General features: G+C 60.0%; 1 protein-coding gene across 1 annotated transcript; it reads left to right on the top strand.

Moving 5' to 3' along the window:
* Positions 1 to 25,828, top strand: Usp20 (ubiquitin specific peptidase 20). Its single transcript, XM_048344941.1, is given in 28 exon segments — positions 1 to 392; positions 3,485 to 3,591; positions 6,028 to 6,161; positions 7,557 to 7,610; positions 10,443 to 10,505; positions 10,782 to 10,931; positions 12,099 to 12,195; positions 12,565 to 12,634; positions 14,185 to 14,298; positions 16,020 to 16,098; positions 18,402 to 18,849; positions 18,945 to 19,085; positions 19,376 to 19,491; positions 19,604 to 19,770; positions 19,936 to 20,030; positions 20,941 to 20,974; positions 21,107 to 21,152; positions 21,722 to 21,906; positions 21,979 to 22,069; positions 22,071 to 22,108; positions 22,745 to 22,808; positions 22,810 to 22,915; positions 23,003 to 23,084; positions 23,538 to 23,646; positions 24,022 to 24,124; positions 24,740 to 24,811; positions 25,299 to 25,475; positions 25,578 to 25,828. Coding segments are annotated over 25 exon segments (2,766 nt in total). The 5' UTR covers positions 1 to 392; positions 3,485 to 3,591; positions 6,028 to 6,080; the 3' UTR covers positions 25,460 to 25,475; positions 25,578 to 25,828.
* Positions 25,829 to 25,928: the final 100 nt, after the last annotated feature.

A 25,928-nucleotide genomic window follows, 5' to 3' on the forward strand; every position in this document is an offset into this window, starting at 1 on the left:
CTAAAGGCCATGCCAACCAAGAGAAAACTCTGAGCTACCAGGGAGATCATGTGACCACAAGTCATTGTGGCAAATGCTTCCTGTGTGCTGGCTGTAGCCATCCTCTCAGTAACCTAGGGTTGCTGTTGTCCCCGTTTAGGGAGGAAGCAACGGAGTGCTTGCAGGCCGCGGTTGAGTACTGAACCCGGAGCTAGCCGTCGCTGCTGCTCCCTTCCATCATGATGGACACTGTGCAGGATCGTGTGTGAAGCAGCTGGCCCGTGGGAAGAGCACAGTGAAAGGCGGCTGCCATTGGGAGCACCCTGGAGTTGGAGTAGGGGACCCCGTGTCTGCTGAGGACAGACCTAGGCCTAGCTTGTTTCCTAGGGCTCCTGGCTGCTGGCCCTGATCAGGTACTTTGGCAGGGCCAAAGGGTAAGATCCCTTAGTTTTTTTCACTCAATGCTGGCACCTTACCACTTAAGCCATAACTCCTTCACTTCCAGCTTGTTGTTGGTTATTGGGGGTAAGAGTCTCAAGAACTTTCCTACCCAGGGTGGCCCTGTTTCTTTCTCAGACACTGATCATTTCTTTATGTTGTGAATATTCAAAACCCTGCCTTCTGGCCATTTTGAAAAACATACAGTTACATCCTGTCCCTTATGCTTATAAGATGAGAAATCATTCTTCCTTGCCCAATGGCACTCACCCCCACCTCCGCAGGCTCTGGGAAGCACTGTTCTCTCTGCTCACATGAGCAAAATGAGAATGCGAAGTACTTGTCTTTCTGTGCCTGACTCATTTCACTTAACCTCTTCTGTGGTGCTTACGCTGACTAATCTCCATGCTTTCTTGATCTGTTCATCTGCTGCTGAATCCCTGGCCGACTCCCCGTCTTGTCTGTGGGGAACAGTGCTGCCGTCAACATGGGAATCTCCCTCCTTTCTGTGGATGTGACCCAAGAGTGACCGTGCCGGCTCGAGTTGTTCTTCGTATATTTTAGATATATGTGGTCGTGTTGTAGGCATGCTCTCCCAGTCTGCGCCTTGCCCTTTTGTTTCATTAGCAACATCTTTTGTAAAATGTTTTAACTTATACAAAGTCCCATTAATCAGGATTTTCTTCTATAATAAATGCCTTTGCCCTTTTTATGCCTTTGCCTATTTCAAAGTTGCAAAGATTTGTTTCCTATATTTTTTTTCCTAGAAGTTTTTGAATTCTTTTACAGTCTCTGATCCATTTCTAATAATTTTTTGTTTGTTTTAATTGTTTCCCCCAGTTTGGGGGATTGAACTCAGGGCCTCGGCACTTGCTGTCCCTTACTTAGATCTTTTGCTCAAAGCTGGTACTCTACCACTTGAGCCACAGCTCTACTTCCAGCCTTTTGTAATTAGAGGTGAAAGTCTCACAGACTTTCCCGCCTGGGCTGGCTTCAAATCACAATCCTCAGATCTCAGCCTCCTGAGTAGCTAGGATTACAGACGTGAGCCACTGGTGCCTGGCTTTGTCCATCCTTTTAGATGGCTATGTATTACAGCAGCTTACTGCGCATTGTTTATTCAGGTGCTTGTTCAGTTTACAGTTGTTCACAGATTACATCTAGTTTCTCTCACTTGGATAGCGCTACAGTAAATACCCACTGATCGTTTACTTAGAGACAAGGTAACCTTCCTGACACTTCCATTCTGCTTGCCTCATTTGAACTGCTGGAGACCATGTGCAGTCGGGTGTAGACCTGCCTTCAGGAGGCCCAGCAGTATGGTCACGTACAGCGGGTATCAGCAGGTTGTCTGGTGTGGCACTTAAACTGAGAATGTTTTCTAAGGGATTGGGAAGAAGAAGAAAATAAACACACCACTATACAACAAAGGTTGATATAGTCCATAAAGCCTAAGACATTTGCTATCTAGTCTTTGTGAATGTTTACCAGCCCTTTATTTAGAACGAGAATCTATGCTGGGCAGGCCCAGCCAGCTGATTGGCTTGGCTAAAAACCTTAATCATTAATCACTATGGCTCCCACCCTGCTTTCTCAGGCATGAAACGGGGTAGTGAGAACACATTGAGGGTTGTTAGCTACCGGGTGTTCTTTCCTCTCTGAAGCTGCAGGAACTTTAGTATGGATTTATCTCCCTTGTGGATTGGGAGTGGGTCTGTCACCGCTTGCTGCTCTGGTACCAAGGTTATGATCAAGCACCTACCCTCCCCATTCCTCCAGGTGGAGAGGTGGAACATGTACTACACCCTGGGCACCTGTGGCTCATACCTACAATCCTAGCTATTCAGCAAGTTGAGACCTGAGGAGCAAGGTTCAAAGCCAGACAGGATAGGAAAGGCCATACGACTTTTTCTTCTCTTCTCTTTTCTTTTCCTTCCTTCCTTTCTCTCTCTCTCTCTCTCTTTCTCTCCCTCCCTCCCTTGCTTTTTTTGTTGGCTGTAGGGCTTGAACTCTGGGCCTGGGCACTGTGTCCCTGAGCTATTCTGCTCAAGGCTAGTGCTCTACCACTTGATTTACCTCTGGTTTTCTGGCCATTAATTGGAGATAAAAATCTCACTGCTTTTCCTACCGGAGCTGACTTTGAACCTCAGTCCTCAGATCTCAGCCTCCTGAGTAGCTAGGATTACAGGCGTGAGGAGGCTCTTATTTCTAATTATCCAACAAAAAGCCAGAAGTAGAGGTGTGGCTCAAACGGTAGAGTACCAGCCTTGAGCAAAAAGCTGAGCGACAGTGCCCAGGCCAAATTCAAGCCCCAGTGCCCACTAGATAGATAGGTAGATAGATAGGTAGATAGATAGATAACGAGTCCTATAAAAAAGAAAAGAAAACATCCTGCTTAAAATAGGTTAGGTAAGACCAGCCCAAAGCACTTGGCCTTAGCAGAAGTCTTAGAAAACCCAACTGGCTTAGTGAGGTTTAGAATTTAGAACCTTGACTCCTGTCATTGTCATGGACTATTTTTAAGTGTGGCCTTCTAACTGCCCCTCCCTCTATGAACTGTCTCCACCTGAGAGACTGTGGTGTGCCAAGGAGGAGGGCAGGGGACATGCGGATGAACCCGATTGTGCTGTAGCCTAGGCTTGTGAAGACTTGGGGCTCGGGGATTCGGGGTAGCGCTGTGTCCTGGAGAGGCTTACGGGATGATCCGAGGGGCCCCGAGGCCCAGGTGGAAGGGGCCCAGCCTTCCTGTCTAGACCGGGAGCCAGCAGCGATGGCAGCCTGAGGAGGCAGGAGATGAGCAGGCCCGGGGTCCTCTCTGGCAGAAGACCTTTGCGAATCCCCCCTCTGGGGGATCATGAAGGTAATGGCCCTGGCAGCACCCCCCTCCATGCCCGCCTAGGTGCTGGCCCTGTGTGTCAGCTCTGCCAAACCTTCAGTAGCTGTGGGGGAATGGGGTGTTTTTCCTAAGCAGTGTTTAGCCTGTGCACTTGTCCTTCTAGGAGGGGTTGTAGGGTATTTTTAGAAGTGTAAGAATGCGCTGGTTCACCCCGTTCCCCCCACCCCCCAGGTTTCTGACCAGAGGCTCTGATAGCTGCCGACCACCCTCGCAGCCCGCCCCACAGCGGCCCGCAGAGAATGTGAGCTGGCCCTTCCCGGGAGCCACCTTCTCACCAGGTAGGTCCTACCTCCTTCCTTCAGGAGTGGCTTACTTGGGGGACTGCGGTGCATGCCGGGCTTTCCTGGGTAGCTGGAGTGATGGAATTATGGCTATGAGCTATTTTCTGCCCAGTCCTTATCTCTTAGAACCACCTGTGTGGGTGAGATGTGGTTTCACGCGTGCCTGGCATTGGCTGCACGCAGGGAGATGGATGTTAACTGCTGGCTTGAGATACACAGTAGGGTGTGGCAGAGCTCTGCCTACTTTTGCCCACTTCCGTTTCCTCTAAGCTATGGAGTAAGCTAGGGGGTGTGGCCTGGAGCTGCCCGCCAGCCTGGTCTCAGCTTTTAGCTCTAAGCGGTCCATCTGTGAGATCCAGACAAGAAGGGACCCACTTGTTTCTCAGATGGGGAAGGTCACAGCCGCTCCAGGAGCGCTGGAGGGCCTTTCGTAGAGCCTCGCAGGGCAGCTCGGAGCCTGGTAGCTGTCTTCTCCAGCAACTCCTGTTGCAGCTGGGTGGGTGGGCCAGGCTGCCCCTGGGTGGCACCTGGAGTGGGGGAGGGGGACTACAGGAGGAGCCTGGGGTCTGTCTCCAGTTTGGGGGATGAAGCCATTCTTGGCTCCACTAACATCCTTACTGTGTTTGAACCTTTCTTAGCAGTAGTCTGGAGCTAGAATCAGCTTTTGGATTCTGAGCTGAAATATTATCAGGTAGCTGAAGCATTTGTTTTGTTTTGTAGTTGTTGTTGTTGTTTTTGCCAGTCCTGGTGCTTGGACTCAGGGTCTGAGCACTGTCCTTGGCTTCTTTTTGCTCAAGGCTAGCACTCCGCCACTTGAGCCACAGCGCCACTTCTGGCTTTTTTCTATATATGTGGTACTTGAGGAATCAAACCCAGGGCTTCATGTATAGGAGACAAGCATTCTTCCAGTAGGCCATATTCCCCGCCCTGAAGCATTTGTTTTTTAGTGTTTTGTTTTTTGTTGTTGTTTTGGTGCCTATCCTGGAGTTTGAACTCTGGGCAGTGCTCTACCACTTGAGCCACAGCTTTACTTTTTTTTTGGGGGGGGGTGTCAGTTGTGGGGCTTGAACTCTGGGCCTGGGTGTTGTCCCTATGCTCTTCAGCTCAAAGCTAGCTCTCTACCACTTGAGCCACAGCATCACTTCTGGTTTTCTGGTGGTTCATTGGAGATAAGACTCTCACAGCCTTTCCTGCCCGGGCTGTCTTCGAACCACAGTCCTCAGATCTCTGCCTCCTGAGAAGCTAGGATTACAGGCGTGAGCCGCTGGTGCCCGGCCAGCCCAGCTCCACTTTTGGAGATGAGTCTCACAGACTTTCCTGCCTGAGCTGGCTTTCAACTGGGATCCTCAGCTCGCAGCCTCCTAAGGAGCTAGGATGACAGGCGTGAACCACCAGCGCTTGTACTTTTTTTTGTTGTTGTTATTTATTTTGAAGTGTTTTGCTTTGAAATCGCACATTCTTAGGAATTTACAAAAAAAATGAAAACACCTACAAAGCACCCTGAGTGCCCTTCCTAAGCAGTCACTCTTCGTGGATGTGTCCTTCCTGGATGTGTCCGAAGGACCGCTGGGTGGGTGCCGGCAGGGCAGCCGGACTTGCTGAGTCTTGCCCTCTCCCTGCTGTCGTGGTTGTGAGCTGGGCAGTGTGCTGTTCTGTGCATTTGCTTCCTGGAGGGCCGGGAAACCACTGCCCTTCTCAGTTCCAGAGCTGGAGACTCACCGACCCTCCAGGCTCCCTCCCATGAAGTCTTTATTCTCTAGAATCCAAATTTCACCCAACCCTCTTCTGGTTTAAAGAGAAGGCCCAGGGAGGGTTGTTGGCCTCTACGTCACATGACTTCTTCTGCGTCACACATGTACTTTCCTGAACCACCAGGTTTGTTTTGTCCTGTGCAGGCAGCACTGGAACAAAAGCAGCAGGGCTGGGTTTTTCCCTTACTTGAAATCTATGATCCAGATACGCTGCTAGCAATGATTTGGCAAATGCCCTTCCAGCCATTTCCTGGGTGGGTGTCTCTGGCACTCTGTTTTCCCTGACCTCTCTCTGGCTCTTGAGAAGAGAGCTTGCCTGTTCAGAGAAAGCCAGAGTCGACCGCTACCCCTGGCCATTTGGAAGCCCAGCCTGTCCTCTGCCCCCTTGTCAGTCTGGTCTCCATGGCCTGGCTTCCGTTCTGTGGGTGCCGTTCCTGATGCAGGCAGGCCAGCAATATCAGGCACCAAACCCAGGGCTGCTCTCTGATGGGCCCTGTGCCAGGCTTCGATGCACTCTGTCTCCATGAATTCTCAGAGCAACCCCCTGGGGCAGCCGTTCTCCTCTCACGCAAGGAGAGGAGGCTCAGAGTAGCCTCCCTGAGTCACAGCTGGAATATTCCAGCCAGAACGTTACAGGCATGACTGACCGGACCTCTAACTTTGTCCTGCTCCCCCTCGCAGGGGCCGCGGGGACCCAGCACTGCTGTGTGTTCTCACAGGTGAGCCCACGCCAGCATGGGGGACTCCCGGGACCTGTGCCCGCACCTGGACTCTGTAGGAGAAGTCACCAAGGAGGACCTGCTGCTGAAATCCCAGGTGACAGGCAGACCTTAGGGGCAGGCCGCTGTGCTCCTGGGGCATGGATGTTTCCAAAGCAGTCCCCACCCATCCCTGCTCAGCCCTCCCGTCAGTAGTACTGCTGGATGTCCGTGAAGGACCCTCTTCCCAGGGCTGGGTCCTGCTACCCTTCATTATAGTGAGAGCCTCCTGTGCTGTCCAGCCCAGCCACGCCGTTTCCCGCAGTATGTGGGGACAGTTTCACTTTGTTTTTTTTTTCCATTTCCATTCTGGGGATAGAACCAGGCATTGGAGTAGACAGGGCATCCCTGGGCTACCCCGACACCCCTAGGCCTCCACAGGTATTCTCCAGGAGGCCTGAAGCGGGAGGGGGCCTCCTCTGGTGAGGATGTAGTGACCCTGTGCTAACACAGGCTGGGAGCGGCTCCGTGGCAGAGCACTTACCCAGCGAATGCAGGTCCCTGGGTTCATTCCCCAGCACCATAAAAAGAAAATGAGCACCCAGTCATCAGTGGCTCAAACCTGTCCTCCTGGCTTACTCAGGAGGCTGAGATCTGAGGATCATGGTTCAAAGCCTGCCCTGGAAGGAAAGTCCATGAGAAAGTCCACCAGAAAACCGGAAGTGGAGCTATGGCTCAAAGTGGTGGAGCTTGGGCTGGGGATATGGCCTAGTGGCAAGAGTGCTCGCCTCGTATACATGAAGCCCTGGGTTCAATTCCCCAGCACCACATATACAGAAAACGGCCAGAAGTGGCGCTGTGGCTCAAGTGGCAGAGTGCTAGCCTTGAGCAAAAGAAGCTCAGGGACAGTGCTCAGGCCCTGAGTCCAAGGCCCAGGACTGGCCAAAACAAACAAAGTGGTGGAGCTCTAGTCTTGGGCAAGAGTTAGGGACAGGGCCCCGGCCCTGCCTTCAAGGCCCACAACTGACCAATATATATAGGAAATGGTATGAGCTGAGGATGTGGCTCAAGAGGTATAGCACCCATGGAGTCCAAGGCCCTGAGTTGAAAACCCCGGTACATTAAAAAAAATAAAATAAAAGGAATGTGATAGGGTAAATGTCAAGATGCTAAATAAATAAATAAATAAAAACCACCCCTGTTTGCTGAGGTTGAGGCTCAAGTGCAAGGCCACAAGTAAACCCCAGTGAGCCACATCTCCACTTACAGCCTTTTTCTGGTCAATTAGGGATAGGAGTCTGTCAGTTTGTTCCACCTGGGCTAGTTTTCAACCGTGATCCTCTTACCTCAGCCTCGTGACTAACTAGGGCTACTCTAGGGCCCGTGGTCCCTGTTTAGATGGACAGGATGGTGAAGGCCCGTCTGAGGGTGAATGAGGGCAGGTGAACCAAGCCAGTGTGCCCTGCTCAGCCCCACGCCGCTCATACCCCCCCCTCCCCCTCTGCTCCTGCAGGGCACCTGCCAGTCGTGTGGTGTGGCTGGACCCAACCTGTGGGCCTGTCTGCAGGTAAAATGGATCTTCATGGCCCCCTGGGGTGTGGGCTGTGACTAGCGTCTGGCTTGGCACTGCTGAGAGCCGGGATGCCAGGGTTGGGCGCAGGCCGGCTGGCTGGCCTGGCAGCCATGGGGAGTGACAGAGAAAGCAGGCTGCGGAGCATGCCAGGCTAGCTGATCTCATCTCCGTAAAAGACGAAACCACTCTCGCGCTTCCGAGTCCATATGGGTGTGTTGGCTTTTAGTGGCAGCGTCTCCTGGGCCTCCCTCTCCCTATCTGTAATGCGGGGGGGGGGGGGGGTCACGCTCAAGGCTAGCCCCACTCGTGAGGATAAGACAGAGGACAGTGCCATGCTTAGCACGATGCGCGGATCCTAGTCAGTATGTGGGAAATCTGGGAGCGTGGTATTGTGCTGATTAAGAAGAATGAAAGCAACCCCGGTGCCAGTGGCGAAGCCTGTAATCCCAGCTACTTGGGAATGGTGAGAACCAAAGGCCTACTGGTCAAGGCCACACAGGGAAGAAAAGTCCGCAAGATTGTGTTTCCATGGAAGAGAGCTGGACTCAGTAGTGTCGGGAAATGAGCCCGTACCCTGAGAGAACCAGTGAAGGGCAGCGCTGGAGGTTTTGCTCTGTGGTATCCTGCTTGCCTGACAAGTGCAAAGCCCTGAGTTCAAACCCCTGGTTACTGCTCTTTACTGCCAGTAAAAGCAGAAGCTGGGCAAGGTGGTGTAGTACTTGGGGAACCGAGGCCAGAGAATGAGAACTGCAGATCAGCTAGGCTACATGTCAGGACCCTGTCTCAACAGAAAGCAACCAAGAAAAGAATGAAAATGGATGAATCAGAACACGCCAGCCAGGCCCAGTGGCTCAAGCGTGTATTCCTAGTTACTGGGAGGCAGAGACACGGGGATTGTGGCTCAATGCCAGCCTGGGCAAAAAGTTCATGAGACTCCATTTCAGTGTCTGGGCGTAGCGGTATTCTGTGGTTTTTCATTGCAATGATGTGGGAAGCACAAATAGGAGGATCGCTGTTCAGGCACACCTGTAGAATAACTGACTCACGCCTGTTATCCTACCTACTCGGGAGGCTGAGATCTGAGGATCATGGTTCAAAGCCAGCCTGGGCAAGAAAGTCCCCGAGACTCTTATAATCAATTAACCACTCCAAAACTGGAAGTAGGGCGGTGACTTTAAAGTGGTAGAGTGCTAGCCTTGAGTGACAAAGTTCAGACACAGCTCCTGGGCCCTGAGTTCAAGTCCCGGGACTGACCAAAAAAAAAAGACACAAAAAGTGATAAAGGTGTGGTTCAAGTGGTAGAGTGCCTTTCTAGCAAGCGTAAGACTTTGAGTTCAGTTCGCAGTACTGCCTAGGGGTGGAGGAAGAAAGGAAACATGCCGGTTTTCTTTGAATGGTGGAGTTGCAGGTGATTTTTCTCTGTACTGTCTTGTCTTTTCCACATTTTCTGTTTGAATCTATTATGTTTCCAAATCATAGTAGATTTTTTCCTTCTAAAGGAGAAACCTACCAGTAGAGATCACCACCTCACTCTGGCTTTGTAGACAACCCAGGGCGCCCCGCGGGGCGCTGGCCTCTTCTGTGAGGTCTGCCATTCGGCATGCGCTGGGCTTCAGGACGCAGCCACCTGGTGAGGCTGGGAGCCCAGGTCCTGTTTGTTTGTTTGTTTTTCCAGTCCTGGGGCTTGGACTCAGGGCCTGAGCACTGTCCCTGGCTTATTGTTGCTTGAGGCTAGCACTGTACCACTTGAGCCACAGCGTCATCTCTGGCCTTTTCTATATATGAGGTGCTGGGGAATCGAACCCAGGGCTTCATGTATACGAGGCGAGCACTCTACCACTAGGCCACATTCCCAGCCCCCCAGGCCCTGTTTTTGTTTTTGTTTTTGTTTTCAATTCAGTTTTATTGTCAAGGTGGTGTACACAGAGGGATTACAGTTCCGCTCATAAGGTAACGAGTACCTTTCTTGTTGGACACTGTTACCCTCTCCCCGGGCCCTCTGAGAACACGCGTGGGAACCTGGTGTAGGAAATGGCCCACTTCAATCCGGACTTCGCGGTCTCCATGGAAAAGCCATTTCCAGAGCACCCGGTGCTCCCAGGGCGAGGCAGCAATGGTGGTGGCCGCCCCCTGAGGAGAGCCACTGGAGCCAGGGCCCGGAGAGCAGAGCCCAAGGCAGGGCCTGGGGAACGGCAGGGCCCATCCGGGAAGCTGGGTTGGCATTGGGTTCCTGCGGCCTCCGGGAGGAAATATCCTGCCCATCCCGGGTCCCCGAGGCCTAGGACTTCAGTAACTGGCCCATCAGGAAGTGAGGTGCTGGTGGGGGTTCAAGGTCTAGGTCCAATGCTGCCAAGACTCCTTGTCGGAGAGCAGCCACTTCTGGGGGGCTGCTTATGGCGTCCATCTCGGCTGCACGTGACCTTTGGTGTACAGACCCGTGTTCCCCGAGTGACAGCTTCAGACACTTGTGGGCAGAGATGGGCCCGGATGGCTTAGAGCACTCCCTACATTCGTGTGTGTGTGTGTGTGTGTGTGTGTGTGTGTGTGTGTGTGCTGGTACTGGGGCTTGAACACAGGCCCCTCAAACTCTCACTGGGCTTTTTCACTCAAGGGCTGGTACTCTATCACTCGAGCCACATTTCCACTTCCAGCTTTTTGCTGATTGGCAGTAAGTCTCGCATAGGTTCGTCTTATCCAGGCTGGCTTCTAACCACAGTCCTCAGATCGCAGCCTCGTGCGTTGCTAGGATGGAAGGAGGGACCACCAGCGCCTGGCCACGCTGCTCTCTCGGTTTGCTCCCGGCTACCTCACCTCCTCTCTCCCCAGGTCACCTGCCCCTATGTTGGCTGCGGAGAGTCGTTTGCCGACCACAGCACCATCCACGCGCAGGTAGGTGTGGTAGCCGGACATGGGCGGTGGGCAGGGGCCTCCCAGCTCCTCCCCCCTGTCCAGGCTCAGTATCTGGGGTGGGTTGTAGGGACGGTCACCTCCAAGTTGCAAATGCAGCTGAACGGCCTGGGCCCCAAAACTTGCCTGGGAGGTTTTGGCCCTGGGGGTTCCTGGCTGGAGGACAAGCCAGCCTGGGCTTCCTGCCTCTGACCTGGCGGGCTCTTGGGGTGTGCTCAGTCCCTTGTCCTTGACCTCATTTTGTGTCTCATCCTGCAGGCTACAAAGCACCACCTGACTGTGAACCTGACCACTTTCAGGGTGTGGTGCTACGCCTGCGAGCGGGAGGTGTTCCTGGAGCAGCGGCTGGCGACCCACCCCACCCACCCTCCCCATGCTCCTGGCCCCTCGCCCAAGCTCTCGGAGCAGGTACAGAGCCGCCGGGGCCCCGGGGGTGCTCGTGGCACTGCTCAGCATGGAGGCAAAATGCCTCCCAGGCTCCGCGGAGCGCCGGCGAGGGGGTCCCAGGCTGTGCTCCCGGGCCGGGAGTTCTCGGTGACTTAAGTACTCACGTCAGAGCCAGCGTGGGGATGTGAGGTGACCCTGGAGTGGCCGTGTGAAGTACAGCAGGGACCCTCCAGGCCTTATGGGGAGGCAGAAACCAGCCCCAGATGGCCCCTGGCAGCCCCAGATCTGGGGGAACCTGGAGGGCCCCTGGGAGATCTGGAACCACCCTCCGAGCAGCAGGTGCTAGTAGGGCCTTCGGGCTGCCCGCTTCGCGTCAGCCTGGCTTCCGCCGTAGACCTAGCACCTCGCTGCCGGAGCAGCCTGCAGGAGCAGAAGCCCCAGAGGCCTGTGCGCTTGTGCATAGGTGTGTGTGAGTGGGTGCATGTCAGTGTGTTCCTGCACATTGCTGTGTCTCCGTGTTAGGCAGTGTAATGGCAGCTGGACAGGTGTTTAGTGAACACAGAAGTGAACATGCTCAAGGTTTGCAATTTTTTAAATGATGTATACAGTATCTACTTTTTTGTTGTGTGTGTTGGTAGTTAAAAGTTACATATCTATATAGTTTCCAGGTTCTGTTAGGAAAATAGAGTAGCATAGTTTTTTTCATGACACGATTTTCCCCCAAACATATTAAAACAATACTATTCAGGGGCTGGGAATATGGCCTAGTGGTAGAGTGCTTGACTCGTATACATGAAGTCCTGGGTTCGATTCCTCAGCACCATGTATATAGAAAACAGCCAGAAGTGGCGCTGTGGCTCAAGTGATAGAGTGCTAGCCTTGAGCAAAAAGAAGCCAGGGACAGTGCTCAGGCCTTGAGTCCAAGCTCCAGGACTGGCAAAAAGAAAGCAAAAAAGAATGCCGACATTAAAAAAACAAAACACCAATAGCATTCATCATTATGAATAAAAGAATATAAGTCAGAGAGTTCCCAGGGTGAGGCAGCTACCTCTCCTCTTCCCATGGTGTCACCAGGGCCCCAGGGGGCTGAAGAGCTGGACATTCCTTCCCCAGGGACCACGTGGGCCCCAGCCTCCCCCCCCCCATCCCCTCCTGTCCCCCTCTTTCCTCACTGGGATTTTCCTGCAGGACTCCCCGCCACCGTCCCATCCTCTGAGAGCCGTCCCTATTGCTGTGGCGGATGAAGGAGAGTCCGAGTCAGAGGATGATGACCTGAAGCCCCGAGGTAAGGGCCCCAGGAGAGGGCATTCCAGGTCAGCCCCGGGGTCGCCCTAGCAGATGTCGGTCTTTGTCTCCCCTCGCTCCGGGCTGCCATGGGCACAGCAGGGCAGGGTGGCACGCAGCCTGCAGAGCTACGGCTTCTCTCCTCAGGCCCGCTGGCCAAGCTGAGGTCCTCGGGACCTGGCCACTGTCCCCCTGGGGAGGTGGCCCGGTGCGGGCCGTCTCCTCCCCTGTGTGGCTTGAGCAGGTGCCATGGCGGGCAGGGAAGCGCAGCGTGACTGGACGCAGTCAGCCCCACGCCCTGCCCCGGGAGAGCCGGCCCTGAGCGGGGGGCACTCAGGGACCCTCACCCCCGGCGCCCCCCTCCCTCCAGGCCTCACGGGCATGAAGAACCTCGGCAACTCCTGCTACATGAACGCCGCCCTGCAGGCGCTGTCCAACTGGTAGGTTGTGTCCTCCTCTGAGGGGCGGGCTCTGTGGGTGGGGACACACCCCTAGAGCTTGACCAGAGAGGCCGAGAGAGCACCTGAAGGCCCATCTTGGGCCTGGGGCGGGCTCAGTGGCAGAGCACTTGCCTAGCATGAGTGAGGCCACGGGCTCCCCTCGGTGTCCCCCCCCCGCCCGACACCGGCAGTCCCTCTGCACCCACTGTCACCTGTGGAGGCCCAGGACAGTGCTTACCGGGACGGGGACAGGTGCAGAACAGGAGAAGCAGGGAACGGGGGTGACCCAGCATTGTAGGTGCGGGCCTGCGGGGGTGGTGGTGGTGGTATAATTTCCCTAGAGGATGGGGTGTCAACTCCACAAGGCTCAGCTGTCTCCTCTGCCTGACACAAGGCCACCCACCTAGCAGGGAGGAAGGGAACAGATCTATTAGCATAGAAACATCTGGAAGAATAAGTCCTGAATATGCATGCGAGTTGTCCTGTGTGTCAGGATAGTCAGTTATCGTTGGCTTTCTTATTTAAGTAGATAATATTATGCATTAAGTTAGTATTTTTCTTTTGTTTTTGGTGGTGGTGCTCAGGGCCTCGCCTTGCTAGGCCAGTGCTCTGCCACTCGAGCCATGCCTCCAGCTCTGCCACAGGGGAACTGAAAAGCCTGGGGAGAGGGGGATGGGGCGGCGCCTCCACCCCGGGCACGCTCTGCAGACCGAGGGACTGAGGAGCAAGAGCGGGCTCCCCTGGGCCTGGCCCCCCGGGGCCTCCAGCAGCGGGGTGGAGGGGTGCACGAGTATCTCAGGGTCACGGTGGCTCCTCAGGGGGGGCAGGCGACAGTGCCCTGGCCCCCGGGCCTCCAGCGCTGGGGTGGAGGGGTGCACGAGTATCTCAGGGTCACGATGGCTCCTCAGGGGGGCAGGCGACAGTGCCCTGGCCCCCGGGCCTCCAGCAGCAGGGTGGAGGGGTGCACGAGTACCTCAGGGTCACGGTGGCTCCTCAGGGGGGGCAGGCGACAGTGCCCTGGCCCCCGGGCCTCCAGCACCGGGGTGGAGGGGTGCATGAGTCAGGGTCACGGTGGCTCCTCAGGGGGGGCAGGCGACAGTGCCCTGGCCCCCGGGCCTCCAGCGCTGGGGTGGAGGGGTGCATGAGTCAGGGTCACGGTGGCTCCTCAGGGGGGGGCAGGCGACAGTGCCCTGGCCCCCGGGCCTCCAGCACCGGGGTAGAGGGGTGCACCGCAGGCTTCACCAGCGACTTGTCTCAATCCTGAAAGTCAGAGGTTCCAGCCCCGGGTGGCGGCAGGCCTGGCTCACCGAAGGCCGTCTCTCGCCGTGTCCACTCACCTAAGGCCACCGGGCAGACTGGCTTGGGGCCTGCCCTAACACCCATTTTCGCCCCAATCCCTCTGGACGGGGTTGGGTCTGGGCCTCAGCATATGAATTTGGGCGGGGTCCTTCTAGTCAGCTGCAGGCATGTCTGCACAGGAGCACTTTGGGGCGTCCCACGGGAGCACTAGGGGGTTTGCTTCCCCACCTTGACCTCACGCCTCTCCCCAGCCCGCCACTGACCCAGTTCTTCCTGGAGTGTGGAGGCCTGGTACGCACAGACAAGAAGCCGGCTCTGTGCAAGAGCTACCAGAAGCTGGTCTCGGAGGTCTGGCACAAGAGGCGGTGAGCAAGCCCCCGACCTTGGGCAGGTGTGGGGGGCCAGGACTGTGTCCCCTCCCACTAGGTCCAGCCTCTCCTGACCCCCCCGGGATGCCGTGCGTGAGCCCATGCTGTTTACAAATGGCGAAACTGAGGAACGGAGAGCGTAGAGTATCTTGCTCACAGTTGCACAGCGCACGGAAGACGGAGCTAGGATTCTGGCTGGCATCGAGCCCCGCCGACAGCCACTTGGGCTGTCCTGTGCTGAGGCACAGAGCCGGGTGTGCCAGCGCCAGGCCTCGGTCACAGCTGCATGTGTGGCAAGGCGTTGGTAACAAGGCGGTAGGCTCTGGGGAATCCAGGGCTTTGGCACGGTACGAAATGAGTGTAAAGGGCCGGAGATATGGCCTGGACGCAAAAGTGCTCGCCTCGTATACGTGAAGCCCTGGGTTCGGTTCCCCAGCACCACATATATAGAAAAGGCCGGAAGTGGCGCTGTGGCTCACGTGGTTGAGTGCTAGCCTTGAGCAAAAAGAAGCCAGGGACAGTGCTCAGGCCCTGAGTTCAAGGCCCCAGGACTGGCAAAAAAAAAAAAAAAGAAATGAATATAAAGATCTAAATCTTTCTCCAGGTAAAGCAAAATTAGGAAAAATGAGCGTACAGATGTGTGTGTGTGTGTGTGTGTGTGTGTGTGTGTGTGTGTGTGTGTACACTGGTCTTGAAGCTAGAACTCTGGGCCTAGGTGTTGTCCCTGAGCTTTTTTTTGCTCAAGCCTAGTGCTCTAATGCTTGAGCCACAGCGCCACTGCTGACTTTGTTTTTGCTGTTGATGTTGTTGTTAACTGGAGATGAGTCTCAGGGACTTTCCTGACTGGCTGACTGGCTTCAAGTCATGCTCCTCAGATCTCAGCCTCCTGGTTAGCTAAGATTACAGGCAGGAGGCACCAGTGCCTGGCTCACGGAGACAGGTTTTTAAATGAAGAAGTAGATTAAAAAGTGTGAGGTGATTTTCCAGTTGCGTAAGAAGTCAGGCTTGCCAGGTGCCAGTGGCTCACACTTGTAATCTAACGCCTCAGGAGGCTGAGCGTCATGGTCCGAAGCCAGCTGAGGCTGGAAAGTCCCCGTGAGACTCTGGTCACCAGTGAACCACCAGAAAACCAGAAGTGGCGCTGTGGCTCAAGGTGGTAGCGCACCAGCCTTGAGCAAAAGAGCTCAGGGACGGCGCCTTGGCCCTGAGTTCAAACCCCATGACTAAGAAGAAAAAAAGTCAAGCTTATGGAAGTATCTGTGTGTGATTTTATATTTGAGTAGTTGTACGAAAGTTTTAGTTCAACAGATCAGTTTATAGACACACCGTATGGAGATCAACGTCCCTGTCTGTGCTCTTCCATATGCATTTTCGCAGCACACTCCAGAGTCTTGATGGAATTATCTCTGGGAGATACCATGAAGGACGTTGCTTTGTGGTATTCTTTGGAAATTTCAGATTTTTCTTTTAGTTACGAGCCCGTGTTGCTTTTTAATGAGCAAACCACAGTAAGTATTTGTAGTGAAAACGAATGTTGTAAGTGGGCCTTGTCCTGGCCTAGCAGGACGTGCGTGCCGCCAGCCACGGAGAGCTCTGCGCAGTAGGACCGCCGCCCCGCAGCCCTGCGGGCCCCTCCCTCCTGCCTCAGCGCCTCCCCCACCCCGCGGCTGCCTGCACCAGGCCGGCCACCCAGACTAACGGATTTGCGCTCCACACAGGCCAAGCTATGTGGTCCCCACCAGCCTGTCTCACGGGATCAAGTTGGTCAACCCGATGTTCCGGGGCTATGCCCAGCAGGTAAGCCGTGACACTGCCCACAGCCTGGCTCTGAGCCGGGGCTAGAGCAGGTCCCGGGACAGGGCTCCGGGCAGGCGCCCACCGCCACAGCGCTTTGCCTGCCTCAGGTCGTGGGTAACCCCACTTTCAGATAGGAACCCTGAGAGGCTCAGGAGCCGGGCCAGTGTCCCAGCCGCGCTGCCAATGAGCAGTCGTGGAGAGCACCCCAGCAGTGGCCCTGCCCCCATCTGTGCTCAGGACAGCACCCAACTCGGGGCAGAACTTTCATTAAACTATTGTGTGTGTGTGTGTGTGTGTGCGTGCGTGCGCGCGCGCTGGAGTTTGAACTCAGGGCCAGGGCGCTGTCTCTGAGCTCTCTTCGCTCAAGGTTAGCGCTCTACCACTTTGAGCCACAGCTTCATTTCCAGTTTTCTGGTGGTTCACTGGAGATTACAGTCTCTCAGACTTTCCTGCCCAGGTTGGTTTTGAACTGCGGTCCTCAGATCTCAGCATGACAGGTGTGAGCCATTGGGGCCCGGCTACCCTCAAATTTTTGCCTAAGAAATTTGTTGTTGTAGTTCTGGGGTTTGAATTCAAGCCCTCATGCTTGCAAGCTAGGAAGTTGCGTGTAAAGATGAGCCATGCCGCAGGCCTTGCTTCTTGCCCTGTAGGAGCTGAGGCAGTTCTGAGGATTGAGTTTAGGACTTCGTACCCTGGCTTGGCTGTGTTGCTCACAGCTGGTGCTCTACCATTTGAGCCAGGCCTCCAGCCTGGCTTTTTGCTGGTTAATTGGAAATGGACTCTCATGGACTTTTCTGCACAGGCTGGCTTTGAAAAGACGATCTTCTAATCTCAGCTACTGGATAGCTAGGATTTCAGGCACAAGCTATCAGCACCCAACTTGGCTCGTTATTGTGTGTGTGTATGTGTGTGTTAGTACTAGGGCTTGAACTTGGTGCCTGGGCACTCTCCCTTCTGTTCAAGGCTGGCACCCTACGACTCGAACCACACATTCACTTGTGACTTTTTGCAGGTGAAGTGGAGATAAGAAACTCACTGCTTTATCTACCCAGGCTGGCTTCGAACCATAGTCCTCAGATCTCAGTGTCCAGGACAACTAGGATTAGAGGCTTTGCTGGTTAGTTTTATGATAGGGCTCACTTCCTGCCTGTGCACGCGTTTGGACCACAGACAGCCCCACCTGTTTGGGGCATCTTGTAGATTCCGGGGTTACAGGCCACACCTCACTGTCTGCCGTAGGATAAACACATTTTTAAAAATTCAGACAGCACCTTTGAAATCTAGTTTATAAAATGAGACAAAAAAAAAAAAAAAAGGAACTCGCCCACGTGTGTCCCTCAGCTCCCCCGGTGCCCCCCTGGGTTCTGGACCCCTTTTTATGGCTGGGTGATTCCTAGCTGGGGCGAGGCCAGAGCTGGGCCTGTCCGGGTCACCCTCTCTGTCACGCGCCAGGTACTGGGGCCGCCTTTGCCCTTCTGCCCCATCGGCCTGCCTGCACCCACCTCGGCTGGGGGCCACCGGGCGCTCAACTCACGGCCCTGGAGAGGGCGCCACGCCGCCCCCCTTTCTGGGGTGGATGCCTCTCACGGGGATGGGTGCTCCCATGTCGGGGAGCTCAGAGGCAGCCTCCCCCCCCCCCCCCCGCACAGGTCACCTCGGCGTGGCCACCGGCGACGTCCACGGGGGAAGCCCGCCTTCCTCTGCTCCGGGGACGTGGGGGGCGTTGCTCGGTGCGAAATGCAGACGCGGCCTCTCTTGGGGGCCACAGGACGTGTGGAGCCCCGGCCCACGGTGTGGCCGGTCCGCTGCCCCTCCCTGGGGAAGTCCCTCCGGGCAGCCCGCTGCCTGCTCCGGTCGGGGCGGGGGCGAACCCAGGTCCGCCCCCAGTGCCCGTCTGTGGCGGTTGTCCACCACGGCCCGCTCACGAGTTTCAGGGCGCCTCTGAGAGTCCACGGCGCCCAGGGGGTGCTCAGGATCAAGCCTGCCACGTCGCGCCCAGGTCTGCAGGAAGGCGGGCCCCTGTAGGTCCTGCCAGGGGGTCACGCTGGGTGATAGCAGGTGGGACCGGCAGGAAGATGGGGCAGGGGCAGGGGCCAGCACAGGTGCCACCCGGCTGGCTGGCACTGCTTGGCACGGACTGAGGTGGCCGCTGCCTTTGGTGTCCCGTTCCGAGCCCCGCCCGTGCCGGCTGCCTGCCGTGTTGGGCCTCCTCTCCTGCGGGCCGCGGTGGGGGTTGAGAGGTGCCAGGGCCCCCGAGGCAGAGGCGGCGCCGGGAGAGCCGGTGACGCGGTGCCCGGTTCTAGGACACCCAGGAGTTCCTGCGCTGCCTCATGGACCAGCTGCACGAGGAGCTCAAGGAGCCGGCCGTGGCGGCCGTGGCCGCGCTCGCGGAGCCCAGGGACTCGGACTCGAGTGACACGGACGAGAAGCGGGAGGGGGACCGGAGCCCGTCAGAGGACGAGTTCCTGTCCTGCGACTCGAGCAGCGACCGGGGCGAGGGGGACGGGCAGCCCGTCCACGGGGGCGGCCCGCAGGGGGAGGCGGAGCTGCTGATGGCGGACGAGGCGGGCCGGGCCATCTCCGAGAAGGAGCGCATGAAGGACCGCAAGCTGTCCTGGGGCCAGCAGCGCACCAACTCGGAGCAAGTGGACGAGGACGCGGACGTGGACACGGCCATGGCGGCCCTGGACCACAGGCCCCCCGAGGCCCGGTCGCCATCGCCGCGGTCCCCCAGCCCCTGCCGGACCCCAGGTACCCGCGGGGCCCCGGGGGGAGGGGAGCGGCCGCCTCAGGCGAGGCCCGGCTCGGCGGTCTTGCGGCAGCGCTGTCCCCCTCTGCACCCCCAGAGCCAGACAACGATGCCCACATCCGCGGCTCGCCGCGCCCCTGCAGCCCCGGCCACCCCCAGGAGGGCCACGCCAAGCTGCCCAGCAGCCCGCCGCGCGCCAGCCCCGTGCGGGTGGGGCCGCCCTACGTGCTCAAGAAAGGTTGGGGGGGGGGCGCGGCGGGGAGCACGGGGGGGGGGGGGGGAGGCGGCCACGGTGCCACGTGGCTGGTTTCCAACACTCGCCGCCAGGCCCAGGCCGCGCACGGCCCCCGTGGCCCCCGAAGCCCCTAGGGTGGGAGTCGGGGAGCCCCGTTTCACGGACGATGCCGTGGTTCTAGGTCAGGTACTCACCTGCTCGCACGGTCCTGGAACGTGACCCCGCGTCCCGGCCAGGGAGGCCCCGCCGGGCCGTGCGGGGGCCGCCGAGCCAGCCCTGTCCTGCGTCTCCAGCCCAGGTGCTGAGCTCGGGCGGCCGGAGGCGGAAGGAGCAGCGCTACCGCAGCGTCATCTCCGACATCTTCGACGGCTCCGTCCTCAGCCTCGTGCAGTGTCTCACCTGCGACCGGGTGGGTGCCTGGGCTCTCGTCACCCACCGCCCGGGACAGGGTGGACTCACCCCGGTGCCCGCCACCAGAGGTGGGGCCAGGCTGACCTTCCCCGCCCCCCCCCCCCCCGCAGGTGTCCACCACGGTGGAGACGTTCCAGGACCTGTCGCTGCCCATCCCCGGCAAGGAGGACCTGGCCAAGCTCCACATTTACCAGAACGTGCCGGCCAAGCCAGGGGCCTGCGGGGACAGCTACGCCCCCCAGGGCTGGCTGGCCTTCATTGTGGAGTACATCCGAAGGTACGCCCCCCGGGGCTGCCACCCACGGGGGGGGGGGGGGGGCTCACCACCGCCCTGGCCCCTCGCATGAGGAGAAAGACAGGGCGCAGGGACCAGGGATGCCGTGCGGGGCTTTCTGGGGATTCAAGCCTGAACAGCACCTAACTGCCCCCTTTCCGTCTCTAGGTTCGTGGTGTCCTGCACCCCCAGCTGGTTCTGGGGTCCCGTTGTCACACTGGAAGACTGCCTCGCTGCATTCTTTGCTGCCGATGAGCTGAAGGGTGGGTGGCGCCGCTGGGCCGGGCGGGGGGGGGCAGGTGGGGGCAGGCTGTGGCCAGGGGCTGTGTGCGGCCCTCTTCCACCACCGTGCAGCAGCGTGACGCTCCCAGGGCGGGAAATGCATGCCGCACAGGGCCTCCACCCGGACCCGGCCCAACACCCCCCCTGCCGGGCTGGGCATGGACCTTACCGCTCCACAGACCCCACCTCTCACCAACATGGTGGAGAAAGCCTAGTCCAGCCGGGTGCCAGGGCTCCCCCCAAAGCCAGCCCAGGCAGGGAAGTCTATGAGACTCATCTCCAATGAACCACCCAAAAAGATGGAAGCGAAGCTGTGACTCAAGTTGTAGAGCACCTCTTGAAGTTCAGGGACAGCGCCCAGGCTCTGAGTTCAAGTCTCAGGCCTGATGCACATACACACACACACACACGCACACACACACACAATGTATTCCCCCTTGATTTTGCATTTCCTTGATTACTGATGAGCTTGCATCTCTGAAATTTCCCATTCCTTCCCCCTTTCCTATCCTGCTCGTTCCCTCACTCCCCCTTGAATTAAAAAATTTAAATTATGATAAAATATAAGCACCACAGAAGTTGCCACCGTTTTTGTGTTTTTTGTTTTTTTTTTTTTGTCAGTTGTGGGGCTTGAACTCAGGGCCTGGGCGCTGTCCCTGAGCTTTCTTGCACAAGGCTAGCGCTCTACCACTTGGAGCCACAGTGCCACTTCCAGTACTCGGGTGATTAACTGGAGATGAGTCTCCCGGACTTTCCTGCCTGGGCTGGCTTTGAACCTCAGTCCTCAGATCTCGGCCTCCTGAGTAGCCAGGATAACAGGTGTGGGCCACCAGCGCCCTGCCTTAAGTTTGTTCTTAAACATAATTCATTGTCCTTTTTTCTCCTTCCTAGGTGACAACATGTACAGCTGCGAGCGGTGTAAGAAGTAAGTGTGTGTTCAGGGTTCGTCCCTCGCTCTCGGTGCCCGGCATCCTCTGGAAAGCCGCATTGTGGGGGGGGGGGACTGCTCGACTGGCCCCCGACTCCGTGCTCACTGCTGCCTCTCGCCTCCTCCCAGGCTGCGAAACGGCGTGAAGTACTGCAAGGTCCTGCGGCTACCGGAGGTGAGTGTGTGCGCGGTGGGGGGGGAGGGGGGGGTCCCGGGGTCCCCGCAGTCTCGCAACACTTGGCCCTGCAAAGGCCACCCTGCCCCTGCCCAGGAGCTCCTGTACTCGGGGGCTGCGGAGACGGCGCTGCCCCTGGACAGGGCTGGCAGAGGGCGAGTCTAGCTCGTGCTTGCCTTCCGGGGCCTCCCCCTCTCGCCGAAGGCGGGGTACGCCCTTCAGGGCTGAGTGGAGGGTGTGGGGGGGGGGAGGGAGAGCCAGAGGTGGGCCGGCCCGCAGGGGAGGCTGGCCAAGCCCCTGTCACCGGGACAGTCAGGAGGAAGAGGAGAGGGATCTCGGGTGGCTGGGGGAGGGTTACCTGTGGTTAGAGCCTTTGCGGAGAAGCTTCTGGAGTGAGCGCCCACAGAACTGCTCGTCAGAACGCCTGGACAGTGACAGCCAACTTCCCACAGGGACCTCGAGCCTCCTGGCCGGGCCGGTGGGCAGGAGAGCCCGTCTGCCCCAGGCAGGGGCCCGTGCTCCCCCCCCCCCCCCCGTCCCGCCCCGGTGACAGGCCTGCTCCCCCCCAGATCCTGTGCGTCCACCTGAAGCGCTTCCGGCACGAGGTGATGTACTCCTTCAAGATCAGCAGCCACGTGTCCTTCCCGCTCGAGGGCCTCGACCTGCGCCCCTTCCTGGCCAAGGAGTGCACGTCCCAGATCACCACCTACGACCTGCTCTCGGTCATCTGCCACCACGGCACGGCCGGCAGTGAGTCCCGCGCCCGCCCCGCCCGCCGCCGCCCGGCCTCCCGCCGCCCACGCCCTGACCGCCCCTCCCCACCCAGGCGGGCCACTTACATCGCCTACTGCCAGAACGTCATCAACGGGCAGTGGTACGAGTTCGATGACCAGTACGTCACCGAGGTCCACGAGACGGGTGGTGCAGAACGCCGAGGCCTACGTGCTCTTCTACAGGTGGGCCCGACGCACACCGAGTCCCCGCGCCCCGGGGGCGGGCCTGGGGGACTCACACCGGGCGTGCGCGCCCCTGCGGGGGTAGGGGCCTCACACTGGCCATGTGCACCCCTGCGGGCCTGGGGGGGACTCACACCGAGCATGTGCGCCCCTGCGGGACTCACATTGGACACGTGCACCCTGTGGGCCTGGGGATTCACACCGGACACGTGCGCCCCTGTGGGCCTGGGGGACTCACACCGGGCATGCGCGCCCCCGTGGGCCTGGGGGACTCACACTGGACACGTGCGCCCCTGAGGGCCTGGGGGACTCACACCGGGCAGTGCGCGCCCCCCGCGGGCCTGGGGGACTCACACCGGGCATGTGCGCCCCTACGGGACTCACACTGGACATGTGCACCCTGTGGGCCTGGGGAATTCACACCGGCCACGTGCGCCCCTGCGGGCCTGGGGGAATTCACACCGGGCCTGCGCGCCCCTGCGAGCCTGGGGGACTCACACCGGGCATGCGCGCCCCCTGCGGGCCTGGGGGACTCACACCGGGCATGCGCGCCCCTGCGGGCCTGGGGGACTCACACCGGGCATGCGCAGTGGTGCGCAGCTCTGTCCACTGCTCACACTCGTCCCCCCCCCCCAGGAAGAGCAGCGAGGAGGCGGTGCGGGAGCGGCAGCAGGTGGTGTCCCTGGCCGCCATGCGGGAGGCCCAGCCTGCTCCGGTTCTACGTGTCCCGAGAATGGCTCAACAAGTTCAACACCTTCGCCGAGCCGGGGCCCATCACCAACCACACCTTCCTGTGCTCCCACGGAGGTGGGGCGCCCCCCGGGCGGGGCGGGGCCGGGCGGGGCGGGAGGCGGAGGGCCGGCCCTGCACTCCCCGCGGCGCCTTGTTCCACAGGCATCCCTCCCAACAAATACCACTACATCGACGACCTGGTGGTGATCCTGCCCCAGAACGTGTGGGAGCACCTCTACAACAGGTGAGCCGCCGACCCGGCCCGCCCCCCCCCCTCGCCGTGCGGAGCCCAGCGGGGCCGTGCGTGCTGCCATCCCGCACCCAGGTCCCGGCCACCCCACAGGGCCTGGGCCTAGGGCCCAGGAACAGCCCTGGGGGGGCTCAGGCTGGTTGGGAGGGGCGGGCACACAGCCCTCCCCGCCCTGAGTGTGACCAGATCCAGTCCAGGCGGGGCCAGGCCCTGGGGCCAGGAACACCCCCTCTCCTGCCCCCAGCCCCCCTGGGCATCCTCAGCCCTCTGCCACACCTTGCCCGCCCCGTGGCCAGGCCGCCCCAGCCCCCGGGGGCGGGGTCCTGCTGCTGGGCTGTGCCCGCCTCGTGGTCCCCACCCAGCCGAGTGGGCACCGAGGCTGCTTCCCCCGCGGCCTCTCAGGCCTTGTGCCCCCCCCTTTCTCTCTCTCTCTCGGGCCCTGTGCAGGTTTGGGGGTGGCCCCGCTGTGAACCACCTGTACGTGTGCTCCGTCTGCCAGGTGGAGATTGAGGCGCTGGCCAAGCGCCGGAGGGTGGAGATCGACACCTTCATCAAGGTGAGGGGGCGGCGTGCCGGGGTGGTGGCTGGGGGGCACCCCCTCGCCCCCCGCAACCCCCCCTGCCCCGCCCCGCCAGCCTATGTGTCATGGCAGCCGCCCAAGGGCTGGGCAGCTTTGCTTCCCACAGTGCTGCGGCCATGGTGGGTGGGGCTCGCAGGGGGCGTGGCGTCTGGGTGGGCGGGGCTTCTTGGTGGGCGGGGCTTCTGGGTGGGCAAGTCTGGGGTGGTGGGAGTAATGGCGGCCTCACAGGGCCTCAGTGGCGGAGCGGTTAGTTCCTCCTCGACCATCTCCAGTGGGGTTTGCTCTGACGTTGTCCCCCAAGTCCTCCGGGCTGGGGAGCAGGCCGACACCCCCCCCCCCTGCTCCCCGCAGCTGAACAAAGCGTTCCAGGCCGAGGAGTCGCCCAGCGTGATTTACTGCATCAGCATGCAGTGGTTCCGGGAGTGGGAGGCCTTCGTCAAGGGGAAGGACAACGGTGAGCGCGGCCCCCGGCCCCCCGGCCCCGCCCCTGAGCCGTGCCCCCGCCCTGCCCCACACCCGGGGCCGCCACTCAACTCCCTCCCAGGCCCCGGCGCTGGGCCCCGCCCCCTCCATGGGAGATAGTTCTAGAGCAGCTCCCCCGGTTCTCCACCCAGTAGGGTTCCCTGGGGTCACCAGCAAAGATCTGAGAGCCAGGCCTTGGCCACCCGCACGTCTGCACTCGCCCCCCAGCTGGAGGCCTGGCAGGGGTGGCAGGGCCATGGGGTGCCACGCACCGGGCACCGGGCTGAGCGCGGGCACAGCCAGACCTGGGGCGGACGGTGCTGGGGATCCGCGAGAGCGTCGGGGACACCCGCTGACCCGCCCCGGCTGGCTGTGGCCGAGGGCACTTGCTGGGCCCCGGGGTTCCCGTGCCTGCCTGCCCCGCCGCCACGTCCCGCGGTGGCTGACGGCTAGATGGGGCGGTGGGGCGCGCGGCAGCCGCCCCCAGATCCCCCCTGCGGCCGAGCTGCCGGGCCCTGCCAGCGCCCTGTGCCGGGGGCCCTGGCCGGGACTCGGGAGAAGAGCCCTGAGCCCCAGGACTGGAGCACTGAACCCCGCTCTGCTGCAGAGCCGCCCGGGCCCATCGACAACAGCAGGATCGTGCAGGTGAAAGGCAGCGGCCACCTCCAGCTGCGACAGGGTGAGTCTGTCCCCCGCCTCCAGCTGTGGGGGTGAGCCCCCCGCCCCGCCGCACCTCCAGCTGTGGGGGTGAGCCCCCCGCCCCGCCGCACCTCCAGCTGTGGGGGTGAGCCCCCCGCCCCGCCGCACCTCCAGCTGTGGGGGTGAGTCCCACCCCCCCCCCACCTCCAGCTGTGGGGGTGAGCCCCCCGCCCCGGCCTTCCCGGTGCTCCCCGGAGCCTCCCGCCACCAGCGCGGGACTCAGGCTAGGTTGGCACACCCAGGCGCGGGGCGGCAGGCTGTCGGGGCTGCCCGGCCTCCCCCGTCCCCGGCCCGGCCCGCCCCCCCCCTGTCCTCCAGCTCCGGGAGCGCGGGGCTGCGGGCGGGCTCGTGCCGTCTTGAGCCCTGGGCCCGCGGTTCCCCGCTCGTGGGCGTGGCGGGCTCGCTGCCTGGCCCCGCGGCTTCCCGCAGGCCCCGAGCACCAGCGCCGCCCCGTGTGCCCCCTGCAGGGGCGGACTACGGGCAGATCTCCGAGGAGACCTGGGTCTACCTGAGCGGCCTGTACGGGGGCGGCCCCGAGACGGCCATCCGCCAGAGCGTGGCCCCGCCCCCGGACCCCGACGGCCTGCAGGGGGAGCACAAGATCGAGGCCGAGACGCGGGCGCTGTGACGCGGTGGGCCAGGCCGTGAGTCCCGTGCCCGAGGGGCCCCTGGTGAGGGCCGCCCGCGCTCCCCCCCCCTCCCCGGCCACCCCCCCCCCCCCCGCCTCACTCCCGCCTTCTCCCCAGCTCAGGCCCAGCTTGTGCCCCTGGAGCCCTGTGCACCCGCCCGGCCAGGAAGCTGTGGACGGAGGGCCCCCCCCCCGCCGCGTGTCCGCCCACGGAAGCACCCCCTCTCCGTCCAACCGACGAGGCGCGGCCCCCACGCGTGCCCCGCAATTCCTGCAGCTCCCGTCGCGGGGAGCCGCCGCCCCGGCAAACAGGCTGCTGACGCAGAAATACCTCACGTGTCGTCATTGGCGGCCCCTGGCGGCCGTCTGGGGCCCGGGGGGGGGGGCTGGGGGGCCTGGGGGGCCTGGGGGGCCGCGTCCACCGCATTGGGCGCAGCAGGGGGGGGCAGGCAGGGATCCGGCAGCAAGC

Source organism: Perognathus longimembris, chromosome 1, assembly GCF_023159225.1.
Source record: "Perognathus longimembris pacificus isolate PPM17 chromosome 1, ASM2315922v1, whole genome shotgun sequence".
Lineage (NCBI taxonomy): Eukaryota > Metazoa > Chordata > Mammalia > Rodentia > Heteromyidae > Perognathus > Perognathus longimembris.